Source organism: Gopherus evgoodei, chromosome 15, assembly GCF_007399415.2.
Source record: "Gopherus evgoodei ecotype Sinaloan lineage chromosome 15, rGopEvg1_v1.p, whole genome shotgun sequence".
NCBI classification, from domain to species: domain Eukaryota; kingdom Metazoa; phylum Chordata; order Testudines; family Testudinidae; genus Gopherus; species Gopherus evgoodei.
In genome coordinates, this window is record NC_044336.1 from 14,294,280 (window position 1) to 14,318,484 (window position 24,205).

General features: G+C 52.5%; 1 protein-coding gene across 3 annotated transcripts in view; it reads right to left on the bottom strand.

The window, feature by feature from the left end:
- ITGB4 (integrin subunit beta 4) overlaps nt 1-24,205 on the bottom strand; it is a 60,367-nt gene that overhangs the window by 12,624 nt on the left and 23,538 nt on the right. For all 3 annotated transcript variants that reach the window (XM_030534529.1, XM_030534528.1, XM_030534530.1), the window contains exons 11-30: nt 22,041-22,208; nt 21,256-21,332; nt 20,791-21,002; nt 19,716-19,819; nt 19,154-19,252; nt 17,428-17,557; nt 16,937-17,059; nt 15,600-15,706; nt 13,908-13,941; nt 13,003-13,191; nt 12,254-12,357; nt 11,809-11,867; nt 10,955-10,978; nt 10,615-10,763; nt 10,337-10,516; nt 9,502-9,650; nt 8,574-8,778; nt 4,279-4,418; nt 2,694-2,874; nt 747-884 (exon numbers count right to left, since the gene is read on the bottom strand). In XM_030534529.1, the coding sequence (XP_030390389.1) occupies nt 747-884; nt 2,694-2,874; nt 4,279-4,418; nt 8,574-8,778; nt 9,502-9,650; nt 10,337-10,516; nt 10,615-10,763; nt 10,955-10,978; nt 11,809-11,867; nt 12,254-12,357; nt 13,003-13,191; nt 13,908-13,941; nt 15,600-15,706; nt 16,937-17,059; nt 17,428-17,557; nt 19,154-19,252; nt 19,716-19,819; nt 20,791-21,002; nt 21,256-21,332; nt 22,041-22,208 (2,572 nt within the window). The remainder of the gene's footprint in view (nt 1-746; nt 885-2,693; nt 2,875-4,278; nt 4,419-8,573; nt 8,779-9,501; nt 9,651-10,336; nt 10,517-10,614; nt 10,764-10,954; nt 10,979-11,808; nt 11,868-12,253; nt 12,358-13,002; nt 13,192-13,907; nt 13,942-15,599; nt 15,707-16,936; nt 17,060-17,427; nt 17,558-19,153; nt 19,253-19,715; nt 19,820-20,790; nt 21,003-21,255; nt 21,333-22,040; nt 22,209-24,205) is intronic.

A 24,205-nucleotide genomic window follows, 5' to 3' on the forward strand; every position in this document is an offset into this window, starting at 1 on the left:
ACAGAACCCTCCACAACTGTGGCTGTTCTTCTGAACCTTGTGGCTTGGGCTCACGTCTAGGAAAGGCAGCAGGAAACCTCAGCGCAACCCTGCTTCACAGGGCTCACTTCTGCTTTCATCACTGTGCTTTGCTCCCAGACACTTCTGCACTGCAGCACTGCACCTCCATCCACCTCTCAACAGTCTCAGACTGCGCCCCCGGATCCTGTCTGGCGAGCTCCATGGAGCCCCCCAAGGCCAAGGGTCTCAATGAGACTTGGGCTGCAGGTGCCAGGACAGAGGCAGGTGATATTACCGGTCATGCAGTCAGCCACCCCGAGTGTCTGTTTCCCAAGGTGTAACTCCACTTCTGGGAAGGTCCCAAAGCGAACAGGGAAATGGGCCTCCAGCAGCGGGTTTCCCAGGGCATCATTCCTAGACTGTTCAAGGTGAGAAGTGTCCCCAACACCCACTGAAGTCAGATGAGGTCAAGAGGAGCTGAGGGTGCTCAGGACCTCACAGGACCATGTCCTTAATACTGAACTTCTGTCCTGGGCTCTGGCATCCCACCACCACCCACCTCCCCAGCAGCCTGTGCTCTCTCACTCATCGTAACGTGGGCTGCTCCCAACCCCAGTACATAGCTCCAGGGTAGGAGCAGCGAATGACTGGGGACAGGTACTGGCTGTTTCTGCCAAGATCTTAGTGTCTCAGTCCAATGGAGACACCTCTACAGGGCCATTCAGCAAGGGGGAGCCCTCTCTTACCGTTGTCCTCATTGACAAGTCCGTAGCTGACTTCATAGGCTGTGATCTCCCCGTTGGTCTCAGCAGGCTCAGCCCAACTCAGCTGCGTCACAGTGGAAGAGACGACGTTGAAAGCCAGACGCCCAGGTTCGCTGGGAACTAACAGGAACGAGAGCAAAGAGGTTGGGTTGGAAACAAGCATGGAGGGAGGGTTGGATATCTCTGGGTGAGAGTGATGGGACATGACCAAGGGAAGTGTGCCTCAATTGGCTCGATCCAGGGAGATCTCCCAACTGACTGTGGCACCACCACATGCTTATTTTACACCAGTTGCTCTGGAAGGTGCTGGAAAACGCATCACAGAGCCTAGGGTATCTAGACCCTTCCAATATGCCTATCGCTGCCCATGTCCATGATGGGCTGTCATCTTTTCCTCTTCTCCAGCAATTTGGTTCCTTCTGGTGGGCCCCCTGGAGGAAGGTATCTTGGTGGAAGGAAAAGTCTTGCCAGCCACAAACCAGAGATAGGACACAAAATATGCCATTTGGGTCTATTCCACCGCCACTCAAGGAGGTGCAGTACACAGTATTCAGAAGCACATTAACAAAGAGGATTTATATGAAGTGCGCACTAGTGGCGGTAGATGTGTTCACAACGAGGAGCTGAGTGAAAAATTTCGAGCAAAACCTTTTTTTGGCAAAAAATGCAATGAAACATTTCATGAATTCATGTTGATTTTGTGTAATTGTTTTGGTAAAATAAATCCTAAACCTTTCATCTCAATACTTGAAATATGAAATGTTTCCATTTTTCATTTCCAAATGACTTCTTGTTTCAAAATTTCCTGTCATTTTTATTTAAAAAAAATAAATCAGAAATGTTTAAAAATGCTTGAAGCCCAAGTGAGATGTTACGTTTGGGGTCAAAGAAAATGTTTTGGTTAACCCCCAATTTTATTTTATTTTATTCTGTTCTTTTGATTTTTCAGAATTGCTAGTGAACCAAAAAATCCCTTATCCTCTAGCTCCATTCAGAGCTTCATAAGACATCCAGCTATCATTTGGCAATAGGAATCCTGTGATCAACATTTCAGGTTTCCATTTGTTTGGGGCCTTCTGCTTTTTTGTTGTTTTCCTGGCAAGATTTAATAAAACAGCCATCCCTGGCTACTGACCGGGGCAGTACAAGATGAAGTAAGATGTTCAGATTGGTACCCGGAGAAGCAAATACTCTTCCATTTATGAGGATCTGAGCAGCTCTTGGACCTACAGTCCTTTGTAACACACTCACACAACATGTTTCATCTTCATTAACCAGTTCATCCCCACAACAACCCTGTGGGAACAGCAGGGGAATATCCCCATTACCCTCAGTGATGAGAATGGGATAAAACACCTGGACACACGGGGCTTGAGTTTAATCACTTGGTATGGAGGGTGCTCGGCAGAAAAAATGAAGCCCTTAAGGGTTTGTCTACACTGCACCAGGGAGCAAATCTCCTAGCCCGGGTCCACAGACTCAGGCTAGTGTGCTAAAAACCTTGATGTAGATGTTGCAGTTTGGGCTCTCAAGTCGGGGGGGAGGAGAGGTAGCTGTTTGTACATTAGCATGAGTCTGTGGCCCTGGGCTGGGATGCTCACTCCCAGGTGCAGTGTAGACATACACTGAGATGTGCCAGCATGACACAGGGTGGTAGAGGTTCAGTGACTGGGCCAAAGCCACAGATGGCACCTATTTCAGAGCTGGTAGCAGAAACTCAAATGCTCCTGGCTCTCAGGCCTGGGTGCAGACCACCAGATCGTGCCTTTTAAAAGACCAAGTTGTCCTGCAGACATTTCCAATGAGGCGTCAGCCTTCAATACGTGGGACAGGGTTTGGTGTCCTCTGGCCACATCAGCTGGTCACTAGGATCTAATCCTCACAAACACCACGCAAGCCTGTGGGAACAAGCCAAGGGGAGCAGCTCACCATCCTCCAAGGTGCGGCAGTGGGTGATATCCGAGTAGGGCCCCTCGCCCATGTTGCTGTAGGCACAGACCTGCATCTCATAGTCGCAGTAGGGGTATAGATTATTCAGCTCTGCTGATGGCACTGTGGAATTGATCAGCCTGGCCTCTGACTCAGGGTCCCCTTGGATCCAGTACTTCACCTGCCATCAAAGGGAAAACCATAAGTACTTCTCCCCTCCCCCGTTCTCCTTCAGTTCCTCCTCCCAGTCACCAAGAGCGATTATAAACCAATTGCAAATTTCATGCAGCCTGCTGCCTGGGGTAGTGAGTGTTATGCACAGCAGCATGCAATGGTCAGAGAAGTGATCAGAAAAGACCCATGCATCAATGAAGCCCTATTTTGAGAGAATAAACGGTGCACAGTCTGCAGAGGGGGGAGTTTCACCCTACATTCAACACTGACTATCTAGTCCAGCCCACTCCCAGGGTGGGATTGTTCCCTCCAGTACATTTTCTGGAGCTTTGCCTAGGCTAGTTCTTTCTGTACTCAGTGATGGAGTTCGCCCCAGTCTCCCTGGCAGGAAGCTCTGCCTGCTAATCCCGCATGCTCCTAGCATCACCCCTTTGGGAGTGCAGTGAGAAAACAGCAGCCTTTCCCCGCTGGAGAAATGTAGCTTCACATCTAATGGAAATACATCTGAGTCCCCAGGGGGCTCTGCACCAGGAAACTTAGAAAGGTCTCTGGCACGATTAGCCGCTACTGCTCAGGGGAGAGAGGCGGCAAGGGCAGGTGCTGCAGGTCGAGGTCCCTGTGCTGGGGCTAAGGATTGTGGGCTATCCGAGTCGGGACATGCATCAGGGAAGGAATGAGGTGCAGTGACTGCACTGGAGGGGTGTAGGAAGGGTTGGAGAAGTGGGACACACAGGAGCTAAGGGTTGAGGTTCCTTGACAAAGGTGAGGAGGGAAGATTGGCACTATGCCTGGCTCTCCCCAGCTACATGTTCTTTCCCTTTCATAATCTCCAAGCCACTCCAGTCCAACCCACTCCCACACTCAGGGCCACCCAGAGGATTCAGGGGGCCTGGGGCAAAGCGGGGGAGCTGCGGTGCTTGTACTCACCCGGTGGCGGAATGGGTCTTCAGTGGCATTTCGGCGGCGGGGATTAGGGGAGCCCTTCAGTCGCTCCGTATCTTCAGCAGCACTGAAGGGGCCCCTGCTGCTGAAATGCCGTCCGAAGACCGAACCGCCTCCGGGCCAGGGCTCATGGGGCCCCTTCAGGGCCCAGGACAAATTGCCCCACTTGCCCCCGCCCCCGCCGGGCAGCCCTGCCCACAGCAGACAGATAGACAGGTTTCATATGAGAGGTAAGCCCCTTGCTGACTTTCCCTAACTGGACTTGAATAAGATTTGATATGATCGGAGAGGATCCTCCCAGGACATCCTGCTCCCATCCATCAAGCCCACGATGCCCTCCTACCTGCCAGCACCTTCTCTCCCCTCCCCCAGTGCAGGATGAACGATCATTGGCCTGGACTGGAGTGGCCATGATGCCCCAGGATGATGGGCTGGCCATGCCCACCCCAGGAACCTGTTTAGCTCTTACCTTGTACCCTATGGGTTTGCCAGGTGGTGGTAACCAGTTGAAGCGGATTTTCCTGGAGTTTAGAGCTTGGGCGTTTGGACTGAGCGGCGCACCCAGCTTGCCTCTGGGAGACTGAGGGAACTGTATGCCGTCCACAGCCTCTGCAGTGGGAGAGTGAAATGCCACGAGTGCATCAGTGACCATCCCTCAGCAGGATGGAGCGAGAATGGGATAACCCACATCGCCACTTCTCAGGGCTTTACGGCCATTACTACATAAGCTCTCAAGCCATCCCTGAGGAGCCAATCAGTGTCCTCTTCACTTTGCAGAGAAGGGAAACTGAAGCATACAGAGGCAATGTGACACGGTCACACAGCAAGTCGGAGCAAGAGTCAGGAACAGAACCCAGGAATCATGTCCCTGAAACCAGCCAATGAGCCACACTGCCTCTTCTGTGATGCACGTGGGGCTTGTGCCCCAGAAATGAATCCAGGACAACGACGGCTGCTTGGCTTGGCTTTCTGGAAGCATTTGGGCTTTTCTATTGTGCATTTTATGATGCTTCAATAACAGTTTCTCCTACCTGCCTCATGGGGCCACAACCGTGGTACCCCCAACCCACCCAGCAATATCGTCAATCTATCCAACTACACACTCAGCCCAGAAGAAAAGTCTGTCCTATCTCGGGGACTCTCTTTCTGCCCTGCCACCCCCACCAACATGATACAGTTCTGTGGCGATCTGGAAGCCTACTTTCGCCATCTCTGACTCAAAGAATACTTTCAGGACAACACTGAACAGCACACTGGTACACAGGTACCCTCCCACCAACAGCACAAGAAGAAGAACTCCACATGGACTCCTCCTGAGGGTCGAAATGACAGTCTGGACCTCTACATTGAATGCTTCCGCCGACGTGCACAGGCAGAAATTGTGGAAAAACAACATCGCTTGCCTCATAACCTAAGTCATGCAGAACGCAATGCCATCCACAGCCTCAGAAACCACCCAGACATTATCATCAAAGAGGCTGATAAAGGAGGTGCTGTTGTCATCATGAACAGGTCTGACTACCAAAAGGAGGCTGCCAGACAACTCTCCAACACCAAATTCTACAGGCCACTTCCCTCAGATCCCACTGAGGAATACACTAAGAAACTGCAACATCTACTCAGGACACTCCCTACACTAACACCGGAACAAATCAACATACCCTTAGAGCCTCGACCAGGGTTATTCTATCTACTACCCAAGATCCACAAACCCGGAAATCCTGGACGCCCCATCATCTCGGGCATTGGCACTCTCACTGAAGGACTGTCTGGATATGTGGACTCTCTACTCAGACCCTATGCCACCAGCACTCCCAGCTATCTCCGTGACACCACTGATTTCCTGAGGAAACTACAAAGCATTGGTGACCTTCCAGAAAACACCATCCTAGCCACCATGGATGTAAAGACTCTCTACACGAACATCCCACACACAGATGGAATACAAGCTGTCAGGAACAGTATCCCTGATGATGCCACAGCACAACTGGCTGTTGAGCTCTGTGCCTTTATCCTCACACACAACTATTTCAAATTTGATGACAATATATATCTCCAGGTCATTGGCACCGCTATGGGCACCCGCCTGGCCCCACAATATGCCAATATTTTTATGGCCGACCTGGAACAACGCTTCCTCAGCTCTCGTCCTCTCACGCCCCTTCTCTACCTATGCTACATTGATGACATCTTCATCATCTGGACCCATGGGAAGGAGTCTCTGGAAAAATTCCACCACGATTTCAACAGCTTCCACCCGACCATCAACCTCAGCCTGGACCAGTCTACACAGGAGGTCCACTTCCTAGAAACCATGGTGCAAATAAGTGATGGTCACATTACCACCACCCTATACCGAAAACCTACGGACCGCTATGCCTACCTTCATGCCTCCAGCTTCCATCCCAGGCACATCACACGATCCATTGTCTACAGCCAAGCACTGAGGTACAACCACATCTGCTCTAACCCCTCAGACAGAGACCAACACCTACAAAATCTCCACCAAGCATTCTCAAAACTACAATACCTGCACGAGGAAATAAGGAAACAGATCAACAAAGCCAGACGTGTACCCAGAAGCCTCCTACTGCAAGACAAACCCAAGAAAGAAACCAACAGGACTCCACTGGCCATCACATACAGTTCCCAGCTAAAACCTCTCCAACGCAACATCAGGGATCTACAACCCATCCTGGACAAGGATCTCACACTTTCACAGGCCTTGGGTGGCAGGCCAGTCCTTGCCTACAGGCAACCTGACAACCTGAAACATATTCTCACCAGCAACTGCACACTGCACCATAGTAACTCTAGCTCAGGAACCAATCCATGCAACAAACCTCGATGCCAACTCTGCCCACATATCTACACCAGTGACACCATCACAGGACCTAACCAGATCAGCCACACCATCACCGGTTCATTCACCTGCACCTCCACCAATGTAATATACGCTATCATATGCCAGCAATGCCCCCCTGCTATGTACATCGGCCAAACTGGACAGTCGCTACGAAAAAGGATAAATGGACACAAATCAGATATTAGGAATGGCAATATACAAAAACCTGTAGGAGAACACTTCAACCTCCCTGGCCACACTATAGCAGACGTTAAGGTGGCCATCCTGCAGCAAGAAAACTTCAGGACTGCTGAGCTTCAGTTCATCTGCAAATTTGACACCATCAGCTCAGGATTAAACAAAGACTGTGAATGGATTGCCAATTACAAAACCAGTTTCTCCTCCCTTGGTTTTCACACCTCAACTGCTAGAATAGGGCCTCATCCTCCCTGATTGAACTCTCTCATCATCTCTAGCTTGCCTGCATATATATATATATACCTGCCCCTGGAAATTTCCACTACATGCATCTGACGAAGTGGGTATTCACCCATGAAAGCTCATGCTCCAAAACGTCTGTTAGTCTATAAGGTGCCACAGGATTCTTTGCTAGTTTCTCCTTAGGATCACAGTTCCACCAAGCCACTATGACAGTGTCAAGTACGTACCTAATAATTGCTTTATCACTATCTACCCAACAAGTGAGGAGAATACACAGCTCACTGATAGGGCCTGTCACACAACCCATATAGTCTGGCTCATGCGGAAAGGGTCACTCCACGTGTGGTTGCACAGGTATCTAAACCCCACAGAGCCCCATGGGACTAAAACACTAACGGTGCAGACAGTACTAGTGGTTTATCGACTCCCCCAAATACACTGCTACCTGCACCCAGATCCACAGGGAAAAGAAACCAATTCCACTTCAATTTGCAATTCACATGATCCATCTCCTCCCAGTCTCTGAGATACTGTCTATGCACAGGTCTACAACTAGGGGGAACCAAAACTATACAATTAAATACACCAGCACAACATGCAAAACCTGCAGACATATCTCCACAGCTAGAACAATCAACAACCCCACAATGCACCTTTCAAGGTCCCGTGGTCCTACACGTGCCTATCACAATTGGATGGTGCACGTCATCCAGTGCACTAAATGCCCAACAACAACTATGTGGGTGAGACGAGACAATCACTACACTCTCGAATGAACTCACGAAGGAAAATGATAAAAGGCAAAAACAGCCTGTCACCCATGGGTGAACACTTTTCACCACAAACCACCACTCTGTAGCTGACCTCTCAGTCTTCATCCTCAAAGGAAACCTGCACAACACTTTCAAAAGATGAGCTTAAATTCATTACTCTGCTAGACGTTAAAAATCGTGGACTGAACAGAGAGACTGGGTTTATGGCTTATTACAACAATCCATAACCCACTAATACCCCTTTCCCCCCACCCCAGTGTTTGCCCCCCCGACTGGAGAGGGGTTAATGAACCACTTCACCTTAAGCTAAACAATTGGTTCCATCTTGTACGTAGCTGTGATGCTCCAACTACCTTTCCCAGAGCTGAAGAAGAGCGCTGGGTAAGCGCGAAAGCTTGTCTCTCTCACCAACAGAAGTCGGTCCAGTAAAAGATGTCACCTCACCCACCCTGTCTCATTAACTACCCCAGGCAGCTGTCCGACTAGGGCTAGGACCCAGACCTGCAGCATGCTGAGGCATCAAGGGAAAGGAGCGTCTCTGGTAGCTCAGGCCACACATATGTACATGTCACTGGTGTGACACACTGTAGTGATTACACACTTCACCCTACTTCTCCTGGCCTAGAGTCACTCTATCTGCCAGCAGCATATGGCACAAGGACCTGGCGATGCAGGAAAAGCACGGCTCACCGGTGGCACACCCACCTGGGTCAGTGATGGTCACTGTGGTCTGCGGGTATTTGCCGATCTTGGCACCGTACTTGGGGTTGAGCAGATCCACAGCAAACTGTTTGAGCTGGCGGTTCTGCAGAAGGGCATCGATCTCGGTCAGCTCCAGCAGTGCCACCTGCACCTCCTTCTGCATCTCCCCAGGCTGGAAGACCAAGTCGCCTTCTGCGAAGATGTAGTCCTGGGAGAGGAGAAGAAAGAACAGGCTAAATAGTTTATTACTCCCCAGCCACAGCATCCTCGGGACATGGCTCATTATTGAGTCCTTTGCCACACTGCATCCACGGGACATGGCCCACCCCCTCTCCAGCCACAGGACATAGCTCATCAGTGTGGTCCCCCCGACCCTCTGCATAGCCATGAAATATTGCTCAATACTGTAGCAGATTCAGAAAGGAACCCACACAGCTGTATTCTCATGCAATATAAACACAAACACTCCCCTCTCCAGTGCTATCACTCCTGCAGTACAGTCTATACAGCAGAACCTCTCCAGGCTGACCCTGCTGCAGAAAGCTTTGCCGGACATGACCAGCACATGATTCCTGCTGGGGAACTTCCTGGTTTATCCCGGCTTTTCCAAACAGTCCATTATCACAAGCATGTCAGAAGGCTGGTCAAGATGACAGAAAGAAAGACATTTTTACTAGCCACAAACCCAGGCCTCCAACAGGCAAACCTGGTGGGACAGAGGTAGGAAGAGAATGCGTGAGGTCCTGGCTCCCATTCTGCGCTCAGACCTCAAGGTCACGTCTCTTTCCCTCGCCCCGAGTATAGTTGCCATACATTCATTTTGACTGGGATCTGTCTTTGCTGTGGCAGCTCCTGTAATTACTGGTCCCCGCTTGCTGGGTTTCACGCCACCATGCTCAGATCCACCAATACCAAGGAGCACAGTCCTCACCTTGCCATCCCTGGCGGTGAGATCGCGAGTTCTGTAGGTGATCTGAGATTTTCCATTTTCCAAGATCTCCCGATGCACAGGGATCCTGGCCACCTGGTCGAAGCGGCTGTGAGAGTAGGCTGGCTGCAGAAAGGTGATGATGCTGCTGGCTGAAAGGAGTCAGATAGGTGGACCGTGTGAAACAAACATCTGATGGAGGCTTCTTAGAAAAACACACACACACACACACACACACACACACACACACACACACACACACAGAATACAGTTGGGTTCTTCAAAGCCACCATACTGTCAAAAACATCAGCAAAGAAACTGTTGCAAAAAACCTGAGAATCCGGTAGTCTCAAGAGTGCAGTTTCTAAGAAGAAACACCAAGAGGAAAGATGGAGTTGGGGGCATCACTCAGAGATTAAGTAAAAGTTAAGAAAGAAAACGGTGTGAAAGAGGAAGATCAGGGAGAAGGAACCCCAAAAAGGAACAGAGGAAATCTGGAGTTATTCCTTCACGCCCAGCTAAAAACTCTCTTGTAGCCTCATGACCGATGGCTTCTGCTGAAAGCATGAGCCATCTAAGTGGGGATGGGGGCTGCCGGCCAGGACAGCAAAGGAAGGGAGGGACCAGCTGTGGGAAACTCTCCTTCCCTTCTTGTCTTCAAATCAAGATGGTCTAGTTCAGACACAAATCACTGGGCTGGAGATAGGAATCCTGGGTGAGGGTTTCCAGCCTGTGTTGTGCAGGAGCTCAGCCTAGATCAGAATGGTCCTTTCTGGCCTTAGGAGCTATTAATCTAGATTTGAGAATTTCTTATCACACTCCCCTCTGCCCCCTTCACCTTGCTCTTTGATGATGGTGATATTGACAAGCCTGCGTCCAATCGCCGCTGTCCCTGTGGGGACCTCAATCGCCTCCACCTGCAACTGCTTCTCATCATCGTCTTCCTCCCTGATGAAGAGTGGGACCCGGACGTCCACCAGCTCCACACCTTCCTGGAACTCCACCATCCCATGGGCATCTGCACAGGTGGGGAGGGCGAAAGGGCATAGCTGGGAGGGTCCTTCCTCACAAACCACTATTTTGCCTTGGTCAGTAAGCTCAACATCCGCCTCCTACCTTGGTCAGAGGTCACAGTATAGTAACCCGGCGTCACCTTCAGCTCATTGAAAGCCTCCTGAGAGACATGTTTCTCCGTCACTTTCACGATCTCAGTCTTGGCTGAAAGGGGAGCGGTGAGCACTGTGTCCACAATCGTGTGGTCCTGCCTGCAGCCCAGTTAGGGAGAGGAGAGAAAAGAGTTCACGCCCTGTCCCTGTTCTGTCAATCAGTTGCCTGTGTCAACCAGCCATTCGCAGCACTAGTCAGCCACCAAAGCTTTCAATCAGCCAATACACGTGCGCCACGCATAGACGAACAGAGAGACGGACAGACAGAGAGATGTGGACACTCCACCTACCTTTTCCCAGCATTGGGCTGCAACCTAGGGAAAAAACAGACCAGAAAGAGTGAATAACCCCACCAAATCCCACCTGGGGAGCCATGAAGGTCTCTAAATATCCAGAGTGTGTCTATAGCAGGCTAGAGCTATGAGAGCTGCTCCGCTGGCTCCAGCAACAGAGCACCCTCCTGGGAACACTGAAGGCAGGAGTTCAAGTCCCACCTCTGACTTTTCCGTCACTCCAGTTTCTGTCCTTGCTCTTGTGCAATGTGTGGCACACAATCGCACGTTCTCAAGAGCCCCACATACTGTGGGATGCAGCCTCAGTCACTGGCTAGCAAGTGCCACGCAGGGCATCTCTCTGCTTTGTCCCTCAGCACTGGTCCCTACATGTCCTGCTGCTCCCTACGACCCAGCTTTTCCAGACACCGTAGCAGATGTGCCCAGGGATGCGGTTTACAAAGAGTTAACCTTGGGGAACGATTCTCCCAGCTGGGGGAGGATACCATGTTTACAGGGCCAAAACCCGGTCCTCACTGCAGTCTATGGGAATTTTGCCACTGACTTCAGCAAGACGTGATTAGACCTGTAGCATTTTAGCCCCATGTACGGAGCCAGAAGTAGCCCAGAGAGCCTATGGTGGTGCCTTTTGGGGCACGCTGGGAGACCCATGGCGAGCATGTGAATCCCTGGAATTCACATCATGGTACTGGGGGTACCACTGCACCCGGGCTGCTGGGAAGGATTACTCCTCAGAAACTGTTCATGCAAAGTTTAGGTGCCCCTCTAGGTCAGAGTTTGCAGCCTTGGGTGCCCCATGCCCTCCCTTCTTCCCAGCACTCCTACGTCCGCTCTGTCCCTGGGTCACTCACCTGAACTTGGTCTGCTGGAGTTTGTGGGCACCGGACACGTGCTTGTAAACATCGTTCAGCTGAAAGGAGCAACAGAGTCTGTTATAGACCCATGGGGACTCAGCACAGCCGGCACCATGCTGCCAGCAAACCGAGCAGGCCCCGCTCAGCCCTTTCCCTCGCTACAACCCCACCTCTCGGTACCACCCCCGCCAGAGAAGCCAGGGCCTCCCCTCGGCCATATCACCCTCGGCAGGGAGGCAAACCCCGGGTCGAGAGAACCTCCTCGGTAAGACGAGCCCTTCAGAACCTATGTCTGTTTGCATCCGCTCCCCAGCCCTGTTGGCTGCACCCAACCAGCCCCCTACTTTCCTGGGCCCTAGCCACAGAGTCACAGCTCACACCAGCTGTACCTGGCTCCCTCCGCCCCAAAAGGCAAAGCCCAGAGAGCGGTTTGGCCCCTTACATTCTCCTCCACCTCCTTGCGCAGCTGCTCACATTCCCGGCTGTCCGGTTTCATGAGGTTCTGGGTGAAAAGCCGGGCCAGTCTCAGTGAGATGCCGTAAGGAACTGGAGAGAGGAATCCCCGGTCAGACTCTCTCGCTGTCAGTCAAAGAAACCACCCCGTGAACAGCCGGGAGCCAGGAAAGGCTGGGACTCCGGTGGCCCACACCCCAGCCAGCAGCGCCCAGTTTCCAAGGCTCGGATGGCTCCCATGGTGCTCAGTTGTTGCAACCAGTAAGCGCTGGGCAAGACACAAGCAGAGCCCAAGAAAGGCAGCTGGATGAGGAGCTGGCTCAGCAGCCACTCCGGATTGAGGAGTAGAGTGATCGTTTCCCTCACCACTCCCAAAGCAGCAGCAGGGAGAGCGGAAAGCTGAATCCAGGCAGCAGCCTGCTGAGCTAAGGCAGCGTGTAGAGATGGGGCATCTGCTTGGAGTAGCTATTCTAGGCGGGAACATCTGGGGATGCTCACGGTGGCGGGCCTGGGGGACCCTTGCAGTCACTGCGACAGAGATGGGATATACTTTGTGGGGCAGGCATCTATCCCTTGGAGGCGGGAGAAGAGAAAGGGAAGGGGAATCTCCTCACGGGCTAACTCGGACCTGGGGATTGTGAAGGACCGGGGGAGACCCCAAGGCAGCCAAACCCTCTTCCAATCTGGAGTCAGTGGGAGGCCACACACAACACCTCCCACCCCGCCGCCAGCACTCACTCAGCTCCTTGGGGTTTGTGGTGGTGTGGGAGGAGAAGCCCGGTTTGTGGACGTTGTTGTTGATCTTCCAGCGGACGGTGTCCCTGCCCTTCAGGGAGCCGGTGCGCACCATGGGGGTGTCCAGGTGGTCTGACGCCATAAGGCTCTGCCGCAGCATGTAGTGATCCTCCTTGAACCCGACAGTGCGACCTGCAGGGAGAGGGGGGTGCAGGTTAACGCCCAGAGGGCTCCACGGCTCAGGCTGTGCCCTGCACTCACGCGGTGCTGGTGGGAGGAGCTGAACTGACAGACCCCCTCCGTTTATCCACAAAGCAGGCTCCCCCAATGCACTGTTCTGCCACGGAGCTCTAACTCCATGGCCCAGCTCATCCATGGCCCCTCTGCCAAGACGCCATAAGGGACCCATTAAACCCTCCTCTCTACAGTGGCTGTAACCTCTTCCTGACCCCTGTGGAACTTACCCCTCCCGAGATCACTGCCCCCTGGAGCCCCTTGATCCATCCGCTGCCTGAGGTTCAGTGCTTTGCTCTTAGGGATCGTTATTGCATGTGACAACATCTGCCCAGAGCTGGCATGGCTCCTGGGGGACCCAAGGGCAGTGAGGGTGCACCATGCGAGCAGGACATCCGGCACATCCACTGAACAAACGGTGCCCCAATCAGCTGCCATGCTCTAGCAGCAGCCACGGCTCTGTCCCATAGAGAGCACACACAGCTCGTCCAGTCTCCCACCAAGGCCACTGGCTAATGGTCTCCACTAAGAACCTTTGCCCAGCTGAGCCTTTCAGGCTCCTGAAGGTTATCCCCACTTGGGGGTCTTGCTTCCACCCAGCCCCTTCCCTTCCTAGCCGTACAGGAAGCGCACCCCTCTCTGAAAGCGGTCCCCCTCCCCCCAGAACAAGGTACCTCTTGCACAGCAGGGTAGCAGGGCCAGGCAAGCCTAGGAGACAAAAAAAACGAACAAAAGTCCCTCTGTGGCCAGGAGCTCCTCGGAGCACAGCATGGAAAGAATGCTCCCTCCCGTGCTGCCGGAGAGGGTTAGATCAGCAACAGAAAGCAGGGGTGGGGGACATGGAAACAACTTGTGGGGTCTCCATGTGGGATGGCAAGAGCTGCCAAGCCCATGTCATTGTTCCTGTCATAAACAGATAGCTAAGGGTTAATATTCTTTTACTGGTAAAGGGGTAACACCAGTAACCTGAAACACCTGACCAAAGGACCAATCAGGAAACAAGACTTTTTCAAATCTGGGTGGAGGGAAGTTTTGGGGTGTGAGTTCTTTGTTCTTTGTCTTGGGTCTGACCCTCTCGGCTCTGAGAGTGATTTTTCTATCTCCTGGCTTTCTAATCTTCTGTTTCCAAGTTGTAAGTACAAGGATAGTAAGACAATAGGTTTATTTTGTTTTCTTTTGTATTTACATGTGTGTAGTTGCTGGAGTGTTTTGAATTGTATTCTTTTTGGATAAGGCTGTTTATTCATTTTTTCCCTTTAAGCAATTGACCCTGTATATTGTCACCTTGATACAGAGACTATATATTATGTCCTTTTTCACTCTTTTTATATAAAGCTTTCTTTTTAAGACCTGTTGGAGTTTTTCTTTAGTGGGGACTCCAGGGAATTGAGTCTGCAGCTCACCAGGGAATTGGTGGGAGGAAGAAGTCAGGGGGAAAATCTCTTTGTGTTAGATTTACTAAGCCTGACTTTGCATACCCTCTGGGTGAGGGGGGGAGAGAGATTAGCTCTCTTGGTACTTGTGTTTCCAGGACTGGAAGCAGGGAATCTCCTAGGGTCGTCCAGGGAGGGGAGCCTGGGAGGAAGTAACCAGGAAACAAGGGGAGGAGGTTATTTCCCTTTGTTGTGAGACTCAAGGAATCTGAGTCTGGGGGTCCCCCAGGGAAGGTTTTGGGGAGACCACAGTGAGCTAGGCACTGTATAATTCCTGGCTGGTGGCAGCTTTACCAGGTCCAAGCTGGTAACTAAGCTTGAAGGTTTTCATGCTAACACCCATATTTTGGACGCTAAGGTCCAGATCTGGGAAAAAAATGTTATGACAGTTCCCCTGGGAATGCTGAGGCCAGGTCCCTTTGCCTCCCCCTATCTCCGTTAGCCCTCACGCCATCCTGGCCTGTGCACATGACAGCACCCAGGGAGACGGCTGCAAACTGCTCAGCAGTGCAGGGCTAACCACCTTCGGAAAGCCTAGACATCTGCCTGCTAAACCACAGAGCAACTGCTGTCCCTCGTGGGCCAGTGCTTTTACCCTAAGGGGGACACAGCCATGGATGTGCCAGGACCGTTTGGCACATGCCAGCTCCCATCTACCGCCTACTGAAGCCACTGGCAAAACCCTGCTCAGTTCCAGTGAGAACTGGCCCTCTTCCCTCCCAAACTACATTATATTCAGACCATTTGGCTTCCCAGCTGGATCAGCAAAGGCGCGGCAGGGCCTTTTGTAAAGCGTCTTCCGAGAGATGGGTCTGACCGGTTGCTTTCCAATAGCTGGGATTTCAGTCTCCAGCCTTGGATAATTCTCCTGTGCCTGCCACACCTGCCCCGGGGGTCTGAGTGCAGCCCCGCACGGCAGGACCCGGATCTCACCTTGCAACAAGCGCAGTACTTCCAGCAGAGCAGCAGCAGCAACCCCAGGAGTAACATCAGGAAAATGAGCAGGGGGATGAGCCACAGGAAGCTTCCTGGTGGGCACTCTGCAACCAGTGGCAATAAACTAGTGGTTAATTGGGGGCAGCTGATCCCAGCATGTCTGGGCTGGGAAGAGAGGGAGAGGGGAGGAAAGCAGAGCCAGAAAAAGGGAGGGGGGAACGGGAGAGGGGCAGGCCAGAATTCTCCTTGGGAGGATGCAGCCAACCTAGGTGCAGTAACATCCCTGCAACTGCCCCAGGTGCTCACTAACAGGGACACCCACAAGCGCCAGGCAAGGAGAGGTAGCTGCCAGCTCTTCACTCACTTCCCTAGCATGTAGCCAGTTCAAAGCGAGCCTAGGGCAGGAGTGACTGACATATGCTCCCAGCTGATGACTGTTGGGTGGCCTGTGTGGGATGAACTGGGGGGGGAAATCTCAGTCCAGTTCCCAGGGGACAATGGTAACCAGCTCCCAGTAACCATCCCCATGGCACTACCAAGCCCCTCTGCTGGCAGCCTTGGCCGAGTGACCCCAGCCTGGCCAGATCATTTAACATTATTTGTACAACCTGCCTGTCTCTCTTGCGGTCAGACAACGAACTTTGCCGTCGGGGTTAAAGTCCCTGACACCACCAATGCGCTTGGGGTGCTACGGACAGGCGCACAGACAAGCCACAGGCTGGAAGTGGCTGGGGACTCAGCCCGGGGGTCCCTCGATATTTCAGCTTATTGCTGTGGGGCACGCTCCCCATTGCGGGGCAGGCAAGCCAGGGTTTGCAGGTGTCCTTGGAGACATGAGTTGGAGACGGAGACATGCTCTTGGCCCTGAGGGGGTCCCGTAGCTTGCACCTTCCCCTGCCCATGCTGGGCCCAGGGCTGCCCAGAGGATTCAGGGGGCCTGGGGCAAGGCAATTTCAGGGCCCCTTCCATAAAAAAAAAAGTTGCAATATTATAGAATACTATATTCTCATGGGGGCCCCTGCAGGGCCTGGGGCAAATTACCCAACTTGCCCCGCTCCTCTGGGCGGCCCTGGCTGGGCCTGAGCTGTGGATGGGGCAGGCTCGAGCCCCCTGGGATGCTACCTTCCACTAGCCCCAAGTTCAGACTCTTCATTAGGAGAGATGTGGCCTCTAGAATGGTCCTTGGGAGGAGCTCAGACTTAGGGTTTGTAGCCCTGATGCCCGAAAGGGGCAGAGAGAGAGGTCAAGCTGTGATCAGCGGTTGGCATGAGCACAAGGCCCTGCTAGCTCTGAGCCTTAGCCACGCCTCCTCCCCCCACCAGGGCCCTGCTCACCTTTCTTCTTCTGCACCAGGATGGTGTTGTTGTGCACCGTGCTGGGATCCCCTTCCAGCGTGTAGCGGTAGGTGCAGTCGTCCTCCTCGTCCTGGAACGAGCAGTACTCATTCACCTCCTTCGCTAGAGAGAGGGGGAGGGTGCGACTGTTGTCATGAAAGGAAACACCCAGAGGCTCCCGTTGGGATTGGGCCTCACTGTACTAGGTGCTGCACACACACACACACACACACACACACACACACACACACACACACACACACACACACACACACACACACACACACACACACACACAGAGTCCGGGCTCAGGGAAGCCCCGTCAGATACACACAGAGCTTTCACACACACACACACACACACACACACACACACACACACACACACACACACACACACACACACACACACACACACACAGAGTCCGGGCTCAGGGAAGCCACGTCAGATACACACAGAGCTTTGACACCCGCAGGCCGAGGGCTCGGTACCTTTTTGCAGTTCATCCACCATCTGGATCTTGAAAGAGCAGTCCTTGCATTTCTGCCCCTTCTTCTCCCCTGTCCCCCAGGCCTGGCACTGGACGCAGCTTCGAATGTCTTCGCACACCCCCAGCACGCCCTGTGCACCGGAGACATGACATCGGACAGTGAGGGGGAGAGACGGAGGGACAACGTTGGACTCTGAAGAATGAGTGTTGGAGACCACTCATGCACCCTCATCGTCAGCGTAAGGGCAGGGGTGGAGCGGGGACATCAGACTGGTGGGGGGACTAACGTGAAAGTGTGTGGCGGTGACATACAAAGAGTGACTGCAGTAAAAGGTGAGTGGGAACCCAGCTCAGCATAGTACAAATCCCTTTACAGACTCAAACAAATCCCGAACAATCCTGGATGCTTTTCCTTTCGGGCCTGGAGGTGGAATTTGGAATCTGAACCCAGATCTAAATTTTGGCAGCTGTCTCCTGATTTCTATAGTGAGCAAAACCAAAACCCCAGATTCAAACACATGCATATATGCATGCAGTGTATTAACAGAGCCTGGCTCTGGATCAAAACTGCAACCCAGAGCCTAACTTTCCCAAACGTAGGAGATATTTAGATCTGGGGTTTTGAATCAGCCCCATCTCAGTAAAATAATCTACACTGATATTCTGCCCTGAGGTAGCAGCTCTCATCTGAGGATCTCAGAGAGCTTTCACAGACATTAACAACTTAAGTCTCCCACACCCCTGAGAAGTAGCGAAGTATACTCCTCATTTTAAAGTTGGGGAAACTGAGGCACGTGGCAGTTAAGTGTCTCAGAGTCAGAAATAGAAGCCAGGAGCTCAATCCCAGACGTATGTTCTAACCACTAGGAATGCTCCCTTCCTGTAAATGCAGATCCTGGTATACTGTTGTATTTATCAGTTTAACAGCATCTGTGAGCTAAATAGACCTGGCTACGAGCCTTCTGTGGCCATTCAGCAGCTACACCAGCCTTGCTGTCCCAGGATGGAAATCATTCTAACGAGCCTGAGGAGAGAGCAGGACGATCCACAGGGGATTGTTTCTGGCCTGTATGTGCTTTTGGCTTTATTTGGGGTAATCCCTCTCAGTCCTCTCAAGAGCCCCACGTTCCCCCAGAGGCTCAGGATCCAGGTTGTGAACAGACAGGTGATGCCTTAGGACAGTGGTCCCCAACGCGGTGCCCGCGGGTGCCATGGCGCCCGCCTAGTGCCCATCAGGGGAAAGAAGCCACGGCCCCACATCTGACGAGGACAGAGAAATCAGGCTGCAGGCGTGGTGTTCTCTGTTCCCTGCAGGCACAGGGCAGAGAAGCCGCGGCCCTGCGCCTGCCAGGGACAGAGAACTCCGGGGCTGCAGGCTGCGGGCCCCAGTGTTCTCAGTCCCAGGCAGGCATGGGGCCCACCTAGTGCCCAGCAGGGGAGAGAAGCCAGGGCCCCACCCCTGCTGGGGACAGAGTACTCTGGGGCTACGGGTGCCAGTGTTCTCTGTCCTCGCGGCTTCTCTCCAGCTTCTCTCTGGATTCATATATTATGTAATAATAAATATGATTTTTTTGGTATTATTTAATGTACAAAGACAAAATAAGCCTTGAAAAATTGTTGGCGCCCGCCACACTCTTCTGAAGACATGAATGTGATACTGGCCACAAAAAGGTTGGCGACCACTGCCTTAGGAGTACTGGTCTCTGACCATTGAACTGGAGCCTTACCAGGGAGTAGCTGATTTCACAGGTGAGGTCAGTGTACCGAGAAGGCTTGTCGCAGATACACCTGCCGCATTCACATCTCCCACGGCCATTGCAGATCCCCTGCAGGAGTAGAGGGGGCCAGGATCAGCCTCTGACACTACTGATAAGCCCTCACTTAGCGCTGCTGGTAATAGAGGTCCTAGAGCAGTGGCTCTCCTTCGGTGTTGCCCTGTCAACCTCTCCCCCATCCACGCATCCCCATCATTTACCCACAGTGACAACAGCTGGGATAAAAATGACACAGTCCATTGAATCCTCATGTGTCAGGGCAGCTGATCATCAGCTGGGGTCAGGAAGAAGCTCCCCCACTCATGGGATAGCACTGGGCTAGGAAGAGCATCGTGCCACCCGCAGCCACACTTGCTTCTCTCAGTCCATCCAGCGCCCCAGCTGAACTGGATCCAGATCTCTCTCTGATTCCCGAACCGTTTGGATCCAGGGCAGCAGGAAAGTCAGACCCAGCCTCCACCTACTTTGCCCTCCCCTGCTCCTACATGGAACAATCCTGCACTCAGTAACCTACCCCTTTGCTGTCGATGCAGGTGTCATTGCTTGTGGGGCATTCACAGCCAGGGCCCCCCCAGCCACTTTCACATGCACACTGACCCATGTAGCAGCGACCACGATCTGCAGAGAAAGAGCAGATGCTACAGGTGAGTGCTGAATTGGGCGGCATCTCTAGCTCCTGATCCCCTGAGGATATTCCTGCCTTCGACTCTCAGTCCCATGAGCCATCCCAGCTGCTCCCTAGAGGATTCTTTCACTGTATCTTAGATAGCTGGGCTTTGTCTCCTGGGGGAGAGGAAAAGGGACAGTCGCAAGCATGGTGCGAAGAAGCAATTGATGATACTGATTACAGACCAGGGGCATGATCCAGTTTCATTCAGATCAGTGAGCATCTTTCCATCCACTTCAGTGAGAGGTGGGTCAGGACCAAGGGCTCTAATCAGACCTGAGCTGCACCGATCCTTCACTGGGGCCCTGGGTCCAAAGCAAACTTCTTTCTTTGTGCTTTGCAGTGTAACCTTCTGGCTCAGGATGTGTGTGGGGCCATGTCTCTCTCCAGAGCCTGGTTCTTAGTGCATAAAAGGATCTACTACTACTGCTGCTGCCAGCTAAAGGAAATCTCCTTTAGCACAAGGAGCAGAGGCCCCTCTATTCAGAGCCCCATGTCCTGGGTTCTCTCCCCAGCATCGCTATGAGCAGGAAGATTTGTTACAGGTGCAGGCTGAAAGCCAGGCTGTGATTTGTATTTAGCTCTAACTCTCAAGGGATGACTGGGTCATGCGGGCCGGTAGACAAGCTTTGGCAGCCATTCTAGGAAATTACTGTTCAGAAAAGCTCTTTGAAGAGATGGGTCCTGACCCAACATGTCGGATCTAACTCCTGCACTGTGGGGTATTTTCACATCTGGCGTTGAAGCTCACGTCTTGAGGGGTGTGAATGGTAAAGCTCTGCGCCTGCTTCGTTACCAAAACCGTGCTGCACCTGCCGCTGTCTGGGCAGCGCCCCCAAGGGAAGGAGCTGCAGGAGCCCCCGAGGCCAGCTAGCAGAAGTGTTTCAGGCAGGCAAGCGCCAGCCTCTCGGCCCCCACTCACCATTGCAGAGGAAGCCGGAGGTGCGTGGGCACTGGAAGTTGTCGAACTGGCAGAAGTCGCCCTCGTAGCGCTGGGTCAGGTCCTCAGAATAGCACTGGCATTTCCCACAGAGGCACTCGCCCCGCCCCGAGCAGGGCTCTGAGTCTCCAGGGCGGATGCAGGCCTGGTTGTCACTGGAAGAGGCTGTGGAACAGTCACACATGTCCCCTCGCCTGGCAGAGAGAGAGAGACAGACACATGCACTGAGGGACCTTAGAAGCCAGAGGCACCACGGGCCCCATCTGGAGACAGATCCCTGGCATGGGACCCAGTGGAGAGATTTACATTCACAGAGAGAGCAGCCACCACATACAGGGTGAGAAAGCCTAAGCCAAGATCTTTTGACCTCCACTGATAACTGAAGCCCGGAGGAGGAGGCTTCCAGGACTGGGTCCCTTACAGAGCAGCGCTGGACAGGATCCTTACCAGCCTGGGTAGCAGACGCACTGCCCACAGACGAAGTCCCCGTTGAAACTGCACATGGACGATCTAACCATCTTTTGCTGTAAACGAGAAAGAGAGTAGGACGTTACTGACCATCCTCCAGGGACTCAGACCCAGTCACATGTCCCTAGAAGACGGACTAGCAGGCTCTAGAGTCTCTAGGACCCTCTGCTGATGGCCTCCTGCGCGCACATGAAGAGAGGGCAGGTGTGGGGTGGGCAGATCTCCAGCAGGATGTGACGGGAGCTCTTTTTAGCAGGTTCTGTATCCCTGGCTCTGTGCACAGGGCTGTAGCAAAATGTCTCCTTGGTAATCTTTTCCCCAGGAAGCTGGGAACAATAAACTCACTCCACTTGGGAAGCCTCCCTCAAAATGCCTAGAGACGCTGCCAGCAGCACCCCGAGCAGACACATCTGTAAACTCCATTTCACCCCCAGATCCCCAGTGGTGAAACAAATCTACAGCCACCAAGCTCTTTGCAGTTGATACTACGCTGCTCACTGCAGCCACTTGTGCATTCACGGCACTGGCAAGGACAGAATTCCTGCTCTAAATAGCACAAACGCTGGCTACCTGAGCTAAAGAAGAATCTCCATTAGCTGCAAGGGGCATATGACACACAGTTAAGCAGTGAGGATCCCATCTAGTAGAGGGGAGTGGTGCTCACACACACTAGCAATTCTTTACAATCCCAGATCTGTATCAGAGCAGAAAATGTCCCAGGATTTCCCCCAGAACCGAAGATGGTGGGAGCGCAGCCTCCATACCTGTTCACAGGGGCAAACGTCACAAATGACGGAGACGTCAATTTTCAGGCTGTCACTCAAAGACGAGGGCTTCATGTGGATTACCCCCTGCTGCTCTTTCTTGGGGAGGTTGCAGACGTGCTCCCCACCCACGTACTCATGAGCTTTCACGCGCACCTTGAAGCTGCCCTGAATGGAAGAGACCCGTTTGTTAGCTGCCAGTGGCCAAACAGCCCTTCTAGATCCAGCCGCTGCTCTGGTGGATTTGAACTGGCGGCCTGGAGGTGAGAGGCTGCGGACATTGTAAAGGGAAAGATGGAGACAGGTATTAAAAAATACATAAATAAATAAATAAAAGCTCTCCCTTTTCCAGGACAATACATGAATGATTGGGAACTCTCTTGCCCTGGCTGTACAGGCTCGGCCTGCAAAGTACCTTCCACTATTATTCATCTGTATTGCAGCAGCACCTGGAAGCTGCAATAATAAATGAAGGACCCCACTGTGCTAAGTGCTGTAGAAACACACCACAAGACTGTCCCTGCTCCAAGGAGCTTAAGTCCAGCTATTACTCTGATAACACCAGGAACATGCCAAAATTGCTGCTAACCTACACAAGACAGGAAGGATGGCCCAGTGGTTAGAACACTAGCCTGAGACTCAGGAGACCTGGATGCATTTCCCTGCTTTGGGAGAGACTCCCTGCATGACCCTGGACAAATCACTTAGTCTGTGTGCCTCAGTTTCCCTTCTCTAAAATGGGGATAACAGCACTGCCCTACCTCACCGGGGTGTTGTGAGCATGGATACACTGAAGACTGAGGTGCTCAGATACCATGATGATGCGGGCCAGCTAAGCCTCCAAGACAGATGGCATGAGGGTTCTCGGAGGGCACAGGAATGCAGGAACCACCTTTCAGAGGCTTGTTAATCAAGTGTTAAACGAGCTACAAGACTTTGCCCGAGTTTATACTGACGACATTGCACTGTTTAGCAGTTCTTGGTCAGATCACTGAAACCACTTGGGCACTGTGCTAACAAAACTCAGAGATGCAGGTGTTAAAATGTAAAACAGAAGTTGCTGAAGTTCCTTATTTAGGACACTGGTTAGGAGGTGGCCAAATTTCGGCTGATCCCCTGTTATCTTGTCTACAGCCCAGACTGAAAAACAAGTCCAGTCTTTGACAGGGTTGGTTAACTATTACCACTGATTTGTGCACGTTTCAGTGACATTGTGTCTGCAGTCACAGACTTGTGCAAAAGCCAAAACCAAACAAAATAGGGTGGGGACAAAAGCTTGTCAGGAAGGTTTTGATGAGGTAAAGAAAATCCTGTCAGAAAAGCCTGTTCTGCCCAGCCCAAGTTTTGACAAAATGTTTGAACTATGCACTGATACATTGGACACTGGTTTTGGGTGCAGTGGTGACGCAAACCGGGGAAAGTAATGAAAAGCTTCCTGTCGCTTTCTGAAGTAAAAAACGGACACCCCACTGAACAGAATGACTGTGTCATGGAAAAAGAATGTTATACCATTGTATGGGACAGGGCTGCCCGTTGGGAGGGTGGGGGCAAGTGGAGCAATTTGCCTGGGGCCCCAGGACTCACAGGGGCTCCCACGAGAGTTTTTCGGGGACCCTGAAGCGCTGGGGGCCCCAGAAATCTCTCACGGGGCTAGGCCCAAGGAACTTCTTCCGCTCCGAGTCTTTGGCGGCAATTCAGTGGCCGGGGGGCCCTTCTGCTCCAGGACCCGCGCCGAAGTGCCGGGTCTTCGGTGGCTATTTGGTGGCGGGGGCCCCCTGAATCCTCTGGACGGCCTTGGTATGGGATGTCAAACCGGTAAAGCCCAGTCTATTAACAGAAGGTTTAGGACCCTGAGAGATCGATATCCGCTGGTGTGGCTGCATCGAACCCAAGGTACTAATTCCAAACATGCTCCAAGAACATGGCATGGAAACTGCAGATTAAGGGAAGAGAAAATATTATGGCAGATGCCCCGTTCAAGCAAGAGGGTTATGACCTGACACCTGCAGATCAGCCGGTGGCTGACCCTACCGTAAAGGAAGAGGTGTGACCTTAAAAGCCACTCAGTGCCAACTGGCAACGGGTTCACTATTGTGTAACAGCAACTCCTAACAGGCCTGACAAACTCCCAACCATTAGCACATGGCTTTCATGGTATTTATCCA